Source organism: Ochotona princeps, chromosome 4, assembly GCF_030435755.1.
Source record: "Ochotona princeps isolate mOchPri1 chromosome 4, mOchPri1.hap1, whole genome shotgun sequence".
Taxonomy (NCBI): domain Eukaryota; kingdom Metazoa; phylum Chordata; class Mammalia; order Lagomorpha; family Ochotonidae; genus Ochotona; species Ochotona princeps.
The window spans coordinates 47722307-47739589 of NC_080835.1; the positions used below are offsets into that span (position 1 = coordinate 47722307).

At 44.9% G+C, this 17283-nt stretch overlaps 2 protein-coding genes across 12 annotated transcripts in view; one reads left to right on the forward strand and one right to left on the reverse strand.

The window, feature by feature from the left end:
- Positions 1 to 17283, forward strand: part of TRIM66 (tripartite motif containing 66) — a 57745-nt gene that overhangs the window by 6323 nt on the left and 34139 nt on the right. For 7 of the 11 annotated variants that reach the window (XM_058663420.1, XM_058663415.1, XM_058663417.1 and 4 more), the window contains exon 2: positions 2194 to 2500. In XM_058663420.1, coding sequence (XP_058519403.1) covers positions 2194 to 2500 — 307 coding nt within the window. The other 4 variants (XM_058663426.1, XM_058663424.1, XM_058663423.1 and 1 more) reach the window with 4 other exon arrangements.
- LOC101523145 (small RNA 2'-O-methyltransferase-like) lies at positions 4617 to 5691 on the reverse strand. The gene has a single exon (XM_036492561.2). The coding sequence runs from the start codon at positions 5689 to 5691 to the stop codon at positions 4957 to 4959; it is 735 nt and encodes a 244-aa protein (XP_036348454.2). The 3' UTR covers positions 4617 to 4956.

A 17283-nucleotide genomic window follows, 5' to 3' on the forward strand; every position in this document is an offset into this window, starting at 1 on the left:
CAGATTCCATAGTGCAGTAACACTTAAGAAACTACCACTTGATGAATTTTGATATGGTATCTAAGAAATATATCCACAGCTATTTGCTAGCACTATATTAAAATCCTCTTGTCTTTTCCATCTGTATGTGATGCTGTGTTTTCTTTAATATTGTAAGCAAAATAAAAAATCAGATTGGCTGCAGAAGCAGGCACCAGAATTCAGTTGTCTATTACTGAGTTAGATATGAAAATATGAAAGAAACAATTTCACTGTAATCTCTAAATTTATTTTTTTAATATGGTTACTTTTCCTGAAAGTATGTTTCTCATATCACTGTATAGCAAGTTTATTATTTTAAAAGTAAATTAATTTTACTTTTTCTCAGTGTCAGTTTGTAATGTGAAAAGTAGCAGTAAGTAGCAGTAACTATAACACATATAAACAGAACCTCTTAAGGCTCTTCAATAATATATGAAAAAATCTAAAGAGGTTCTAAGACCAAAATGTTTTGAGAACTATTACTGGTCTAATGAACTGGACTTAGCTTCCTTAAACCTTGGGATAGCGACCAGTCACCTCAGCTGGGGCTGCTGTCTGGACAGCAGGTGCCGCTCGAGCCCTAGAGGACTTGGAAGTGAAAGTTTAGCCATTACTTGAGGTGGTTGCACCGCTCTGGGCTCCAGACAAGCACAGCCTCTCTCAGCCTCATCATCCTTCCTGCTTGGTTGGCTTGGCTCCCAAAGACTTTGAATTGTAGTAAGAATTTTTTCAAAATTACACATTACAATCCAGATTTGAATTCAATAATTTTTATTTCATTTCTTAAATACAGATAAGAAACAGGCAAAACTCTTCTGTTTTTTAGCCTTTATAAAATTATAGTGTGATAGTTTACAAATTCTAATTATAAAATTAGATTACATCAAATTAATGATGTTGATTTCAGATGTAGATACTGCTTTGCTAAATTATATTGCCAGTATAACCTAAATGTGGTGCTCACTCTTGGAGCTAAGTTCTGCAGGTTGTAAATGATGGCTGTATTATTCCCTCTCCTTACTCTATTCCAAATGGTGAAAACTTGGAGTAGTAACATTTAAACTTCCCCTGGTGAAATTCCATAACTTACATTTTGAGTCTGGCCCTCTCCTCATTATCCTGATACAAGTGATGCTCATTGTGAACTGCATCCCAAGTTTTTTAACACTGCATCTGAAGTCTTACTGTGGTTGAAAACATAGATGATCCTTAATATTTGTACCTGAAACTCTACATCTTCAAATTTTTATGTCAAAAGGAAATACTGGGCCCAGTGGCATGGCCTAGCGGCTAAAGTCCTGGTCTTGAACTAGCCGGGATCCCATATGGGCGCCAGTTCTAATGCCGGCGGTCCTGCTTCCCATCCAGCTCCCTGCTTGTGGCCTGGGAAAGCAGTTGAAGACAGCCCAAAGCCTTGGGACCCTGCACCTGGGTGGGAGACCTGGAAGAGGTTCCTGGTTCCCAGCTTCGGATCGGAGCAGCACCAGCCGTTGTGCTCACTTGGGGAGTGAATCATCGGACGGAAGATCTTCCTCTCTGTCTCTGCTCCTCTCTGTATATCCAACTTTGTAATAAAAATAAATCAATAAATCTTTAAAAAAAAAAAAGGAAATATTGATTTTGAAAGTTTTTGTAGAGAACGTAAGTGGACTACCACTTGAGGACATCTCAGTAATTCCAAGTGTGGAATCTAGAAGTAGATTCACCTGGAGCTGAGTTTGAATTTTTACTGGCTCACCATACATCATCCAACCCTCTCTAATCCTCATTTTTATTTTCTCTGCCTGTTTAATTTATAAAAAGTAACATAATCTCTGTTTCACAGATGATTGTGAGGATTGAAATGAAGTATTTGGCGTGAAACTGGCACTTACTAAATTTCCTTCCCTTTCCCAAATGAAAATCTTGATTCAGTCTCCTCTACCAAATAAGGAGGGGATGCAAGTGAATCTGGGAAACTTTGGACAACGAATCAACCCTGTTAGAGGCACACAGCCCAGCCAACACTGCCAGTCTTCATTTTCCCCAGCAGAGATGTCATTTATGGTTGGGGCATGAGCCTCCAGGCCTGTGTAGAGACACAGTTCAAATTTCTGAGGCCTCATTGGCCTGTCCAGGAACTTCCTCTACTCCCAAAGAAACCTCTCATTCTGCTTTCTGCTTCATTTACAGGGAGTGGAGCTTGCTCGCTGTACCTGCTGCTTCATGCTTGAGGATATCAATGGAAAAGGCCAGGGCATGAACATACGGATGGCCATGGGCCTGAGCTTTATGTGGCAGCAACTGGTTGACCAGAACCATAGCTCTAGGAATGGACAGATGGAGGCCGTGGTGCTGAGCTGTTCATTGTGCCAACAGGACCTGCGAAAAGTAGGCTCTCTGCAGCTTCCCTGCCAGCATTTGCTCTGTAAGGACTGTTTCCAGGCCCTCATCCAGGAGCTGGGGCACATAGCCAGAGCTCACGGATCTGTCTCAGATGGTAAGTACAAGAGCGCCACAGATTCATCTGCTTGTGCAAAATAAGTATATTTTTGTTTTACAGGAACTGAATTGCAGGTGCACAAAGAATCAGAATTTAAATGCCCAAGGGGGTACTTATTGCTAAAAGCAACTGTTTGGGGTCTCAGTGAGACAAATGCAACCCTCCTGGTGTCTAGTATGTATGTTTTGTAAGCCAAGACTTCTCATGCTTGGGGGTTCCTTAAACTGGCGATAAATGAAGAAGCCCAGATTGGTTCATGGTTTGGCTGACTTGTGAAATGACAGGGTATGTCCTCTTTGAGGGAGGATGGCTGACTGTGTAATGTTGCTCAAAACTGATTCTGAACTGAACCACACTAAGGCGCTGTGCAGTATGGACGCTGCTGCTCAGCAAATGGGGAGCCAGTGTCTTGGCTCCTAGTGTCTGATTTGCTTGGACATAATTGCGTGGAGAACTGTGAAATCCTTGACAACAGGAAGCAGTTCCCTTCATTCAGCATTCTAGCACAGGCCATACAACAGAGATACAGGTATCCATTTAATGAAATTGTACATGAGAAAGTTAACTATGTGGCAGTACTTAGAAGCATCGTTATTGGTCTCTTCTATTTGTTTTGCTCTCTGTGATGTTTCTAAAGTGATGTGTTACACACACCTAGGCTCTCTTTGAGGCACTGCTTGTGAAGAATGGGCTTGTGCTCCAGAATCTGGGCCCTGTGAACCCAGGGACATGCTACTTACTCTCTCTGAGTCTCACAAGAGTTTGAATCTCTAACGTGTTTTAAAAGGTCTAGAATTGTTGAGTGTAATTCATTGGCATGATTATCAAATAAACAAAAAATGATAGAAAATAACAAATGTTGAAAAGGATTTTAATTGCTAGAATCCTTGTGTAGCGCTGGAGAGAAAGTACAGTAATATTGCCACTAAAGAAAACAATATGGTAGTTCCTTCAAAGGTTAAAAACAGAATTACTCTATTAGCCACAATCCATTTCTGAATATAGCAATAAGCCTAAAAGGATTTAGAATCAGGACTGGAAGAGATATCTATGCCTGTATTTATATTAGTAAATTCACAATAATCAAAAGGTGGAAGAAACCCAATTGGTCATAGACAGATGAATGGATAAATAACATGTGGTTTATAAGACAATAGAATATTATTCAACTTCAATAAAGAAGGAAAATCTGACACGTAATACAACATCAATGAAACTTGAGGGCATTATGCTAAATAACATAAGCTAGTCACAAAAGGACAAAAACTATACTGTTCTGGTTATATGACATATCTACATTAGACAAAGGTGTGATAGCAAGTAGAATGGGGTTTGCCAGTGGCTGGTAAGGAATGAAGAGTTGTTTAATGGATGTAGAATTTCAGTTTTGTATATTAATTTTTTTAGGTTATTTTTTTTTTTAAAGCAGAGTGACAGAGGGAAACACAAAGGGTGACAGCTTCCAAATGCTTGTTACTCTCTAATCCCCTGCATCGTCTGGGGCTGGGCCAGATTGAGAGCAAGAACCAGGAAGCCCGTCTGGGTCTCGCACATGGGTGGCACAAACCCCGTGCCCGGCCACCATTTGCTCCCTCCCAGGCACGTTAGCAGGAAGCTGAATCAGAAGTGGAGATGTCATGCAACACATTCCAATACAGAACGCAGGCATTCCAAGAGGGATTTAACTTGCTGTGCCACATTGCCCACACCATTGCCTATTTTTAAATGATTTTTGTTGTTGAATTATAGGAGTTCTTTATATTTTCTAGTTATCACTCCCTTATCAGATACATGATTTAAAAATATTTTCTCCCACACTATGGATTGCTTTTTCATTCTGTTGATAGACATCCAGAAGTTTTTAATTTTGATAAAGTGTGCTTTTCTTCCCTGTGCTTTTAATATCATGTCCAAGAAATCATTGCCAAATCCATTGTCATGAAGCTTCCCCTGGATTTTTCTTCTAATGTTTCATAGTGTCAGGTCTTACTTGTTTTTTTTTTTTTTTTTAAGACTTACTTAATTTTCCTTGGAAAGTCAAATATACAGAGAGGAGGAGAGACAGAGAGGAAGAGCTTCCGTTCGTTGATCGGCTCATTTTTTTTTTTTCTTTTAAAAAGTTTAATGGCACATACAACATATTCCAACATAAAAATATATGGGTAAGTTAAAAAAAACATACTGCAACTTCCAATTTCTTCATTCCTGAGAAAATAAAATTTGTGAATTCAAAGGAAAACCTACCACCACCTTTAGCTAAACCCTAATATCCTCCTTATGTGAAGGGGAGCCTGGCTCTGTGTCAGACTTACCATCCACTGGCTTAGGACATGACTTTGGGGGTACAACTTTTAGGAAAAAAAAGTCACTTGAATTATGACTACACAGGAAGTTATAAATTTAAGCGAGCCTAACTATCACCAAAACCCTGAATTTCAGGAACTAAGGGTGGCTCAAAAATCAAACAGATAATCATAATAATCATGTAGGTCAACCACCACGGCAGATGCATTGCTGCTCAGACACACGCAGTCATCAATGAGCGACCGCATCATGTCCTCACTGGGGCATATGCAGCGCAATTTGGGATAAGCCATTAGTCTCTGCAGTGGCACCAAAAACTTTGTTCCCATAACAAAGGGCTTGGGGGAATTCTCTATCCTGGCTTTTTCGGCCTCTGTGAAGACTGGCCCAAAGGATGGGAAGTCACTGTCCGCCTCAGGGAGCTTGACGCCCAACATCCTCTCCTCCTCCTCCTTCAGCTTCCGTAGATGCTTCAGCCGCAAGCTCTCCACCTGCCGGGACACCTCGTTCACGAGCACGAGTCTGAGTAACCGTTCCTGCTGCAGGCTTGGATAGGAAGCTGTGAAAACAGCTTTGTAAGCCCACTCCTGGCGCTGCTCCGAAATACTCGCCTCGGTCACCTTGCCTTCGTTTTTCTGGAAGATGCCTATCTGGGTACAGTACCCCACACTCTCGGCTCCAGCAGGTGGTTCCCCAACGCCAGTGAACTCCACGGAGTAATCATAGCGACTCGCCACATACAAAGCCCAGGTCTGAAACTGCATTCTGTTCCACTCAAACTTATGGTCTGAATTTCTTAGGGTCTCTGTTGGAAACGGGGTTGAATAGGGGAGACCTGAAGCAAGTTCCCTGTGCCCAGATTTCACGGGCTCAGCTGTGGCCATTGTGTCTGAGACATGAGCCAGCAGGTGGAAGAGCTGTCTCTTTCCTCTGTGACTTTGACTTTCAAATATTAAAAAAAGTCTGAATTAAAAGTGCCACCAAAACCCCCCACCCACAGGGCTCACAAATCCAGCACCCACCTCACAGGCAGGCCGAAGGTCCTGGGTTAGATGATCTGGGCCCTGCCAGATCCCACCTCCAGGCTTACAGACCCTGCACCCACTGTGCAGGCCAGCGCCACGGGCCAGGTAATTGGGGCCCCACCATACACTGTACCCTCATCCCTGGGGCTCACAGATCCAGCACCCACCTCACAGGTACTGGCCCCACTTTTTTTTTTTAAGATTTATTTATTTTTATTTCAAAGTCAGATGTACAGAGAGGAAGATCTTCTATCCATTGATTCACTCCCCAAGTAGCCATAACAGCTGGAGCTGCACCAATCTGAAGCCAGGAGCTTCTTCCAGGTCTATCACATGGGTGCATGATCCCAAAGCTTTAGGCCATCCTCAACTGCTTTCCCAGACCACAAGCAGGGAGCTGGATGGGAAGCAGGGCTGCCAGCATTACATCTGGTGCCCATGTGGGATCCCGGCACATTCAAGGCAAGGACTTCAGCTGCTAGGCCACCACTCCGGGTCCCCCACTTCTTCCCTGTTTGAGATAGGGAGTGGGGAAAGAACAAGCAAGAAAGCAAGCACCATGTGCTGGTTTATCCCCGTAAATACAAGAGATAGCTAGGACGGAGCCAGGCCTAAGCCAGGAAGCAGGAACTCAACCCAGGTCTTTCAAATAAGTGGCAAGAATGCAATTATTTGCATGACCACTGCAGCTTCTCAGGATTGGCATCAACAGGAAGCTGGAGTCCAGAACCAGAGGTATAAGACTTCAGTGTCGGGCCCAGCGCGATAGCGTAGTGGTTAAAGTCCTCACCTTACACGCACTGGGATCCCTTATGGGCGCCGGTTCTAATTCTGGTGGCCCATTCAGCTCTCTGCTTGTGGCCTGGGAAGGCAGTCGAGGACGGCCCAAAGCCTTGGGACCCTGCACTCATGTGGGAGACCTGGAAGAGCTCCTGGCTCCTGGCTCCTGGCTTCGGATTGGCTCAGCTCCAGCCGTTGAGGTCACTTGGGGAGTAAACCATTGGATGGAAGATCTTCCTCTCTGTCTCTCCTCCTCTGTGTATATCCGCCTTTCCAGTAAAAATAAATAAATCTTAAAAAAAAAAAAAAAAGACTTCAGTGTCTCAACCTGCATCTGAGCCATTAGGCCAGTGCCTCCTCTGTTGATTCAGCTTACACTGAATCTCTATCGTGATGTTTTGAGCAAGGCTTCAATGGATATGCTGGTGCAGAAGTCTGACATATTAATTTCATTTCCTGTTTCTGAACCAAATGCGAATCCTTAATTAATGCAACTATAGCCTAGCTGAGATTCTCTCTGGCAGCTCCAGGACACGAGAGAAATGAGTCTGTATCACCTATAAGGGTCTAGGAAGACTGGCTGGGCATGATCTTCAACAGCTGATGGGGTGACAGGGATCAAAGCACAGGTGTCAGTATGCTTGGTACATAATGGCTTTGTCATATAGTTGGATGACAGGATCTGCAGACTGTGCAGAAAGGCTAATGATGGAAGTTGATCTACATAACCTTTGAGAATATTTACTTAGGCTGCTCCCTATTTAAAACACTGCAATTTACGATTTTTTCAAACGTTAAGATGCTGTGAAAGAATACCCATATTATCATTCTGGGTTTTTATTTTGTTTTGTTTTACTTTTAATAAAGTTTTCAGTAAACCACATAAGACATCCAACACTTTATTATACACTTGTGTTTGTGTTAGATGGTTCTATCCAACTGAAGGTTGATATAAGTGTTCTGAACACATTTGAAATATTCTTGGTTGGGGCTGGCCCTCTGCTACAGAGGTTAAGGTGAGGCTGAGACACTGGCCTTCCATACGAATGCCATTTTGAATCCTGGCTGTTCTGCTTTCAGTTCAACTTCCTGCTAATGTGTCTGTAAAAGCAATGGAAGATGACACGAGTACTTTGGCCCCTGCTACCCATGGGAGAGACCTGGGTGGAATTCTAGCTTTGACTGAGGCTTGTGACCATTTGGGGAATGAATTAGCAGATGGAAAATATGTCTCTCTCTCCCCCTGTAACTGTGCGTTTCAGATGAGATCTTTTTTAAAAGCTTAAAAAAAAAGGCTAAGCAGTAATATTCAGTAGGTTGAGTGTAATTAATGTATTTTCAACTTAATGATATTTTCAGCTTAGTATAGATTTATCAAGACACAACTCTAGCATAAGTTGAGGGGGACATGGATATACTTTTAAGTTTTAATTGTAAGTGGTTGTAAGTTAAATTCTACCTGGACAGTTGGCCATTGAATACTAAAGTGATATGTTAAATAAATGCAGCAAGCTCTGAAGGGGTCCCTGGTGCCCTTGACATTGACATCTAGTATGTACCAGCTCCACCTTCAAGATTCTCAGGGTTCCTGTGATTTTGTTGTTTTGGGTCATGGGGGAGGAGCACAACTAATTGGATATTTCCTATGTAAGTAAAACAAGCATTTTTAAAATTTTCCTTTTCAGGTAAACTGAATGTCAAATTGTGGCTGAGAGACTTTGATTCTCAGATCCAAATTCTAGAATCTATTTTTAATATTTTCCTTATTTTCAAAGTGGGAGATGCAGTTGGAATGAGAAGAGCCCTGGTCTGCCTCTCTGGGTCATGCGAACTCTAGCACTGTCTGGGCAATCCCTGGTCCTCTGTGGCTTTCAAGGCTGGGCTTGATGAACTCTGAGAACACAAATAACTACTGTTAGTCCATCTTCCTGGCGAGAGTGGAGGGTAACAGCATGTCTCTTGTATACTCAATGCTGAAAGGGGAAGTAATCGCTCTCCCTTGGTGGGCGGCCTTGGGGCTTTGGGAGGATTCAAAGAGAGGGAACTGATGCAAGATGCTACAACCTCAGAGTCAGAGAGGAAACACTATCTTAATGAGCAGCTCAGCCAGCTCAGCCAGAGGGGCTGTCACGGTTTCAGATGAGAATAGGAGGTTGGGGGTAAAGTCTCAGCTTCTGAAATGTGGTAGGCTAGTGACTGCTGTTGTTTCATTCCAGGTGTTAAAAAGCTTGTCCAGCTGTGGTGGGATATACTGTGGGCAGTGACCTAGGTCTCCCAGCTGGAGGGCAGCTGCTGAACTGGGCTGTGGGTGTGCAGCAGGTGCGGAAGCCAGAGCTCTGGAGCCCTATCATTGGGGCAGCTTTTTTAGTTCATGTACGTTTCTCTCACCTTAATTGGCTCTCTGGGGCCCTGCGAGTAGTGCTGGCACCTCAGAAAAGCACACGTTACTGGGAGAGCAATTCCCCTGGTGTTTTAGGAAGGAGGCAGGCTGTGCTGTGGGGATGTGCGTATTGGTGCCAGTACTGCTTGTATGTAGCCAGTAACACTGCAGCTAAGGATGGAGTTGAGCGAGGGGCTTTGAGGTGGTTGTAACTAGTGAATGGTGTCTTAGGGGGTCTGTTCTACTAGAACACTTGTTCCAGAGGGATCTGCCATGGTTGAGGCCTGTGAAAGCCAGAGAGCAGGAAAAGCCCGTAGAACTAATTTCCAATTACTGGCTGTGTAAGTGAGGTGCTGGGATTCCCAAAATGGATAGGATTCTGCTGAAGGTTGCATAATTGCTCACTTGCAGCTCTAGGAAAATAATGCAGCACCCTTTCCTAACAGTACAGGGTTTGACTATGCCTGAGGCCAGCAGAAACCGCAGTATTCTCTGTCTCCAGGCATGGTTGGAAATGTGGTCAGTGCATTGCATGACAAATGTCAGTGCATCAGTTTTGGGGTTGGTTCTTGAGATTTGGAGTAAAATCTACCTGCATCAGTGAGAGTCTGTCATATGAGATGAGCTCAAACTCAGGCTACTTGTACCTTCTGCCTTCCACTGTGGATGTTTTCTTGGCACGGAAAGGCTAGTTAACAGCCAGGTGGTTCCTGGGAGCATGAGCTCTGAGGGCTGTGGAGTATGTATCCGTTTTCAGCCAGGCATCTGGCTTCACACATCTGTTCTGACTCTTGGCTCAGTTCTGGTGTTGGCCTGCCTCTCAGTCCCTAAAAACTCCTGCCTGATCTCAGAGAAGTCTCTACACCTGTTTCCATTGTGGGTTATGCTCAATTCTGATCATTGCTTCTGTGCTTCTATTAAAAAGTTCCTAGTTGCTTAAAGTTTAAAACAAAAACTTACCTCTTCCCATTTTCCCAATATGACTTTTTTAAAAAAGATTTATTTATTTTTATTGCAAAGTCAGATATACAGAGAGGAGAAGAGATGGAGAGGAAGATCTTCTATCTGATGATTCACTCCCCAAGTGAGCGCAATGGCCAGTGCTGCGCCTATCTGAAGCCAGGAGCCAGGAATTTCCTCCGGGTCTCCCACGTGAGTGCAGTGTCCCAATGCATTGGGCCGTCCTCGACTGCTTTTCCAGGCCACCAAGCAGGGAGCTGGATGGGAAGTGGAGCTGTCTCTGTCTCTCCTCCTCTCTGTATATCTGGCTGTAATAAAATGAATAAATCTTTAAAAAAAAAAAAAAGAGAATCCTAGCTGGGGTGTGGTATGAGCCTCTGGCACCTGGAGGAGAGACAATAGAAAATATTTGGAATAAGAGTTAATTTTAGGGCCTGCCAGCTTAAGTCCTTGCCTTGCGTGCTAGGATCCCATATGGGTGCCCGTTCTAATCCCAGCAGCCCCACTCTCCATCCAGCTCCCTGCTTGTGGCCTGGGAAAGCAGTGGAGGACGGCCCAAAGCCTTGGGACACTGCATCCAAGTGAGAGTCCCAGAAGAGGCTCCTGGCATCTAGGTTTGGATTGATTCCGCTGCAGCCATTTTGGCCACTAGCGGAGTGAATCATTGGACAGAAGAGCTTCCTCTCTGTCTCTTCTCCTCTCTGTATATCTGACTTTCCAATAAATATAAAATAAATGTTAAAAAAATTTTTAAAGTTAAAATTAAAGTTAATTTTAGGTCTGGTGCAGTTGTATAGTAGCTAAAGTCCTTACTTTGCATGTGTCAGGAACCCAAAAGGGTACTGATTCATGTCCCAGCTTCTCTACTTCCCATCCATTTCCCTGCTTGTGGCCTGGGAAAGCAATAGAGGGTGTCACAAAGCCTTGGGACCCTGCACCTGCATGGAAGCTCCTGGCTCCTAGCTTTGGATTAGCTCAGCTCTGGCCATTGCGGCCACTTGTGGAGATGGAAGATTTTTCTCTCTGTCTCTCCTTTTTTCTGTAAATCTGACTTTCTCAAAAAAGCAAAACAAAGCAAAAATATAGAGACAATAAAGACAAATCTGATAAAAATCTTCAGTGTATCTCAAAGTCCACACAATAGCTTATCTGGGCTAAGACCCTGCATAAAATTTCTATCTGAAAAAAAGTTCCCATTTCCCTTCTGTAAGCATCTCATACCACAGGCCTTCCAAAATTAACTTTTTAAAACGTGAAATATGAAGAAGTATGCATTTAAAAATATAGTTATCCTGGCTCAGTCTGAGGGATTATTAGAGGAGGCAGAGCCTGATAGAAAACTCCTGTAGCCGTCCAGACCATTCAGTTAGTAGTCTTTAAACAAAAGCTGGCCTCAGTGCCTAAGGAGTGTTTGGGAAACTTGTTTAAAAAATACAATTCCTGGTCTGCAACCGTAATCAAGACACTTGGATTGACAAACTGAGGATTCCTAGCAAACCCTCCAGGTCTTTGGTCTGGGCAAAAACAGAATGAGGCCTGATTTGTTTTTTTGGATTTTTGCTTTTTTTTTTTTTTTTTTTTTTGGAATGTCAGAGTAACCCAGAGAAAGTGAGAGAGAAAATATACATCTGTCTACTATTTTACTTTCCAAATGGCTGTGACAGCTAGGCTTTGGCTCGGCTGGGCCAATGCCAGGAGCCAGGAGCTTCTGTTCTACTGTGTGGGTGGCAGGGGCTCCAAACCAGGCACATCAGTAGCAAGCTTAATTGGAAGCAGAACAGCCAGGACTCAAACTTAACAGCTAAACCCGCCGTGCCACTCGCCCACCCTGAGAGCTGAGCTCAAGCGGGCGTGGTTCTCAGGAGAGTAGGACAGAGGGAACCCGGGATGTGGCAACTGTGGGCTCCCTCCTCCTCGTCTTAACTATACCTGCTCAGGACAACCTACTAGTTGGCTTTTTTTTTTCATACCACTGCTATATATGAACATCCTGTGGAACCAACTCGGCATCCTTTTGCACAGGGTTCTTCCTTGACCTCCCACTTCCCTAGTTTTTTAAGATAATTAGAAATCCGGCTCAACTACTTTGCAGAACGTAATAAGGATGTCTTTCTGCCCTTTCCCCTCATAGTCCCCCCCAAGCTAGAATTCAAGTTCCTTAATGTAATATTCAGGGTCTTTCAAGAGCTTACCCCCTTGACATTCTTTATAACTTAGCCCTTCCACCTCCCCCAATCCAGTCATTCTGTGATTTTGAAATTATCCTGTAGATGCAGTCTTGTCCCATCCTGAAGCTTTTCCTCCCAATCAGCCCTGTTTTCCTTCCCTTTCCTCCTCCCTACTAGTGTCTGATTGTTATCTCCCTGTGGGGTAGATTTGCTGCCCGGAGAGACTCCTCCCAGGACCTTTGTGCACCGTAAATGTGTGTCTTCCCTATCTGAAGTCCTAATCCTCTGCTTGTGACGGACAATTGGTCACTATGGCAACTGACTGTGACGTCACAGGATAAAGACTTCAGGTGAAGTGGCAGGAGCAGGTGAGTATGTAGGAGACAGATCTTAATGTCTGTCGCAGGTATTCCCCCCACCCTCATGCCCTCCTTCAGTGCGGGGGTGGGGCTGGGGGGTGGGGAACCTGGAGGGATAGCTCGGGCTCCTGCTGTTTTTTAAAATGATGCAGTGAGAGTGTGTGCCTGGCATCTGCGTGCTGCAGCAGTGTGGGGCTGACAGAGTGTGTCAACTTGAGCTCTGGCTGTGCAGGCACCGCTGCTGTGCGAGCCTGTTATTCCATTCTGGATTGCTGTTTTGATATCCAGATTGCATCATTCTTCCTACGTATAAACAGGGGGTCCCCAGGGCCCTGCAGCTACTCACTTCACCACCACCACTGTTGTTATGATGAGCTCTATTTAAATGAGCTGCCGGATCGGGGCAGGTTCCAGCCACACATGAGCACTGTCATTTTGGGGAACATGGAGGGCTGAAGGATTTTTGGATCGAGTCCTAAAAGTCTGAGAGTGATGGCCTCCCGAGCTGTGCAGAGGGCGACAGAGCTAGTTCCTGAAAGTTGAAAATCTTGTTTTCTTCCTTCTGAGCCTCTATTCCAAGGCACCCAGAGGATTAGGAAGGAGATGCAGCTAGGAAGAGAGTCGCCTCTTTGAGGTCTGCCTCTTGCTGTTCAGTTTGGGAAAATTGCTGCAGAGCCTTCGAGATAAACAGGAACAGGAGGAGTCAACCAAGCTCTTTCTTGAAGGAGCATCTCAGGTGAGCCAGAGAAATGCAGCCCTGGCTGAGGGTGCCTTAGGAGGAGAAGCTCCAGGCTGCTCCCCCTATCCCATCCAGGACCCAGCTCCCTGAGGCATAGGCCCTGCAGCCCAGCTGGCTGCAGCATGCGGGGCGGGTGTTCCTGGGCACTTTGTATGCAACATCCTCCGGGACCTGTGGTGGTCTCACCTGTCGCTCCTCTGACATCTCTACTAGGTGTTGCTCTAATCTCAGGACAGCAGGGCCACAGGTAAGCCTGCTGGCAGCCAGGAGCAAAAACAGCAGTCACCTAGCTGTATGTCGTATCAAAATCTGTCTTTCCAGTAGGGACTAGGCATCTGGTGAATGGGATGGGGGCATAGTGTTTCTCGAGGGTGATGTTTCTCTGCAAGCTTCATGGGCATGTGTGGTGTGGGGGCTTTAACTGGGACTGCCCTGGGCTGGGAGGGCAGGAATGGTTAGTGAGGGTGGCTAGCCTGCTGGAGGGTCCAACCAGGTACTCTTTCCCCCACCATGCTTAGTGCCTGGCAGAGGCTGAGGGAGATAGTGTCTTGCTTGTGGCTGCAGAAAGGATCAGGGACTGCTCAGTGGTTCAGATACCACCTGTGCTTTATGAGGGCTCTGTGGTTTTTGGCTAACCTCTCCCTCTTGTGGAGTGTGTGGTAGGGAACCCACTAGAGGAGCAGTGAGTCTTTGTCCCTTTGGCTCTGCAACGGGAACTGATGGAGGAGCTCAGGCTCCTCCAGGAAATGGCGCTGCTCTTGCGGGGTCAGTACTGGGGCCCCAGCTACAAGGTTTTTTGGAGCTATGGGCAAGAGCTGCAGAATGAAGGACTTGCTAACTTTGTTTAGTGCTGGAAAAAGGGCTTCTGCACTTAAGGTGTGTGTGTCCTCACATGGTGGCCCGAGTTGACCCATTGCCTGCTTTCTGAGAACTCTTTGGGATGGTGCCCATGTTGCCTTGGCCTGCTGTGCATGTCTCAAAGGTGGGCTACCCAGTCTGGGCCCCTTTCCTTGCTGCCCCACTAAGTCCTGGGTTTGGCAGTTTTGCCAGGTCTGAGCTCCACTCTTACTGCCGAATTTCAGGGTGTACCCTAGGCCTGTTTTGGTTCCTTTAGCTGAGCTGAGAGCATGGAGATAAAAATGTGTCCTCAACTCAGCACCAACCTCCAGGTACCAGGCAGCAGGATACCATTCTGGCTTTTGGAAATTTGCCTTGCTGGCCAAAGTGAAATGTGTTTTGTGGTTATGTTCAGAGTTTTTCTTAACTTCTTGGAGCCTTTTTAAGTAAAAAGGCTGTCAGACCGTCTTTTTTAGCTTTACGATGCAGGGGAAGAGCTCTGAGGCTCAACCTCAGAGGAGGAGGTTGTTTTCTCAAGGCTGCTGGTCCTCAAACTTGTCATATGTTGTGATCACTTGATGATTTTTCTTTTTTTGTAGATACTGCTATCTGGACTCAACCTGCTGAAACTAAGTTAATTGATGTGAGGATAGACTGGGTGTCAGGACATTTAAAAGCTCCCCTTATGATTCGAATTTATAGTAGTTGGAAAATAAAACTGCCTGCAAATTTATTTTCTCTGGGCAGGAAAACTTCATCTGTCTTTGTTCCAAAATCATAGTTCTGAAAACCTCCAGTAAAGCTGGAGCTAACGTCCAGCTTCTTTAGTGTTCTCAGAGCTGAGAGCCAACGACCAAGCTGTTATTATATTCTGATCATTGAGATGGAATATATTATTATTTTTATTTTTTAAGATTTTTTTGGAAAGTCAGATATACAGAGAGGGGGATCTTCCATCCGATGATTTACTCCGCAAGTGGCTGCAATGGCTGGAGCTGAGCCAATCTGAAGCCAGGAGCCAGGAGCCTTTTCTGGGTCCCGCATGCAGTGCAGTGTCCCAAGGCTTTGGGCTGTCCTCATCTGCTTTCCCAGGCCACAAGCAGGGAGCTGGATGGGGAAACGGGGCGGCTGGGACATGGACTACCACCCATATAGGATCCCAGTGTGTGCAAGGTGAGAACTTAGCCACTAGGCTACCATGCCAGGCCCAGAGATGGAATATTTTGTTTATAATCAAATGGTTAATTAGAGGGAAATTATCTTGTTTGTTTACAATTGAATTAGGAATAGAGCATGTTAGAAAGGACATGGTTTTTGAGACATGTATTCTTGGGTTCTAGTCATAGTTTTGCTGTGTCTTGTCTAATCTGTGATGGGTGACAGCTTCTTGGAGCTTGAGTCTCTCCAATTGTAAAATCAAGACAAGGCCTATCACTCAGAGATGGTTTGATAATTCATGAGATAACATCTGCAAAGTGTCTGATATAGAAAAGGGTAGTAAACGGAAGTGAATTTGTTCCCTATCTGCCAGGGATCAGAACCTTTTACCACTATGACTGATGGACTGGATTTCCTCAGCTTTCTAAGCTGTTCTCGAGGCCTACCAGGAGGCATTCTGCTTCTGTGATGCCCTCATTTTGGAAGCAGAAGTGCCGCCTCCATCGAGGAGAGTCATGTGACTCTGCTTCTCAGTATTGACGTTTCTGTGTGGAAAAAAAAAAGCTCCAGGCTGTTGATTTGCATCACCCAATTGGAAAGAGAACCCAGCACATATAAAGTTTTTCATATGATATAATTTAAAGATGTACTTGTAACTAAATTAATATTATTCTAAACAAATGTTGGATTATTTTATATGCATCAATATATATGAAATAGCCCTGAGAGTTTATACTTCTTTGTTTCTGTTATCTGAAAAGAAACTTCATTTGGGGATCCTCAGTGAAATGTGAGAAAAAAGCCCAAAGTTGACACAGCTTGATGGGGGATGAGGGAGCCTCTGCAGGAAGAGGAGACAGAGCTGTGTATGACACAAAGGGCGCAAGGCCTCTGTGTCCCTCCTGGCCTGCAGCCTCCCTGGGACAGTGCATGTGCTGTCATGACCATGTTGTCTCTTTACCCTCTGCTGCAGCTGCCCCTGTTCTGAGGAGTGCTTGTTCACAACCAGCCTGCCGCTCAGCCATAAGCCTGTCCCCAGACCTTCTGCCGAGGATGATAGCAAGTGGCCCGGGGGACATTCATGAGGCATGGCTGCCATAGGCAGAGACAGAGGATCCAGAAGTTCAGAGAAGGGGTGACTTGCGCTGGGTTTACGCAGTCATATGGACCAGAACTGGACTAGAACTCACGAATCTCAATGCGTAGCCTTTCCCAAGCACCGTACTTCTGTCTTCCTTTATCATTCTGGGCTGGATTTTTTTCCATCACTCAGAAAATTTCCAGGTGGCTTCTTACTACTTTTGGCAGCTGTGAGTACAAGAGATACACATGGAATGTGCAAATCCAAAAGAAATGCAGTTCTCCAATCTGTTGAAAAACTAGGCAGCATCCTTTAGTGCCAAGTGTGAGTTATTTTTGTGTACAGACATACGAACGAATAGGCAAAAAGCAGTGTGATGTTTGTTGTACTAGAGGGATGTTCAGGGCATTGTGGAATCCCAGAAGAGGGATTAATTAGCTTGTCCAGCGGGAAATCAACCCTGCTTCTCAAGGGTGGAACATTTGACCAGGTTTGAAAGGATGAATAGGAGTTTATCTGAAAAGGAGGAAAGCAAGAAAGAGTATTGCAGGGAAAGGCACCACACTTTTAGAGTCATGTAATTGGTATGTTCAGGAGATAGGAATATTTGACACTGCAAAAATAGGTGTGTGGCAGATGAAGTTAGAGGTGAGATAGGGCTAAACTGGAAAAGGCCTTGAGTGTGCAGCTGGGGATTTTGGCTTGAAGGTCAAGGGAGGTAGTAGATGTGTAAGGAGGCCTTCTCTGACCTTTTCACTTCCTTCCTTCCTTCCTTCCTTCCTTCCTTCCTTCCTTCCTTCCTTCCTTCCTCTCTCCCTGGATGCAGGCATCTGAGGATATTTTTCCATTCCACCACTCAGACTGCCTGACTTGAAAATTGAAGTTATTGCCTTACCACGAATGAGGTGGTGAGGAGTCCTGGATTACGAGTCCACATTCATAGAGGACTGCACATTTTTTGCAAATTTTATCTAATTTAATCCTTATAA

What these genes read in the sequence shown, in the direction of transcription:
- LOC101523145 (XM_036492561.2), bottom strand. Translation starts at nt 5,691, where the DNA reads ATGGCCACAGCTGAGCCCGTGAAATCTGGGCACAGGGAACTTGCTTCA.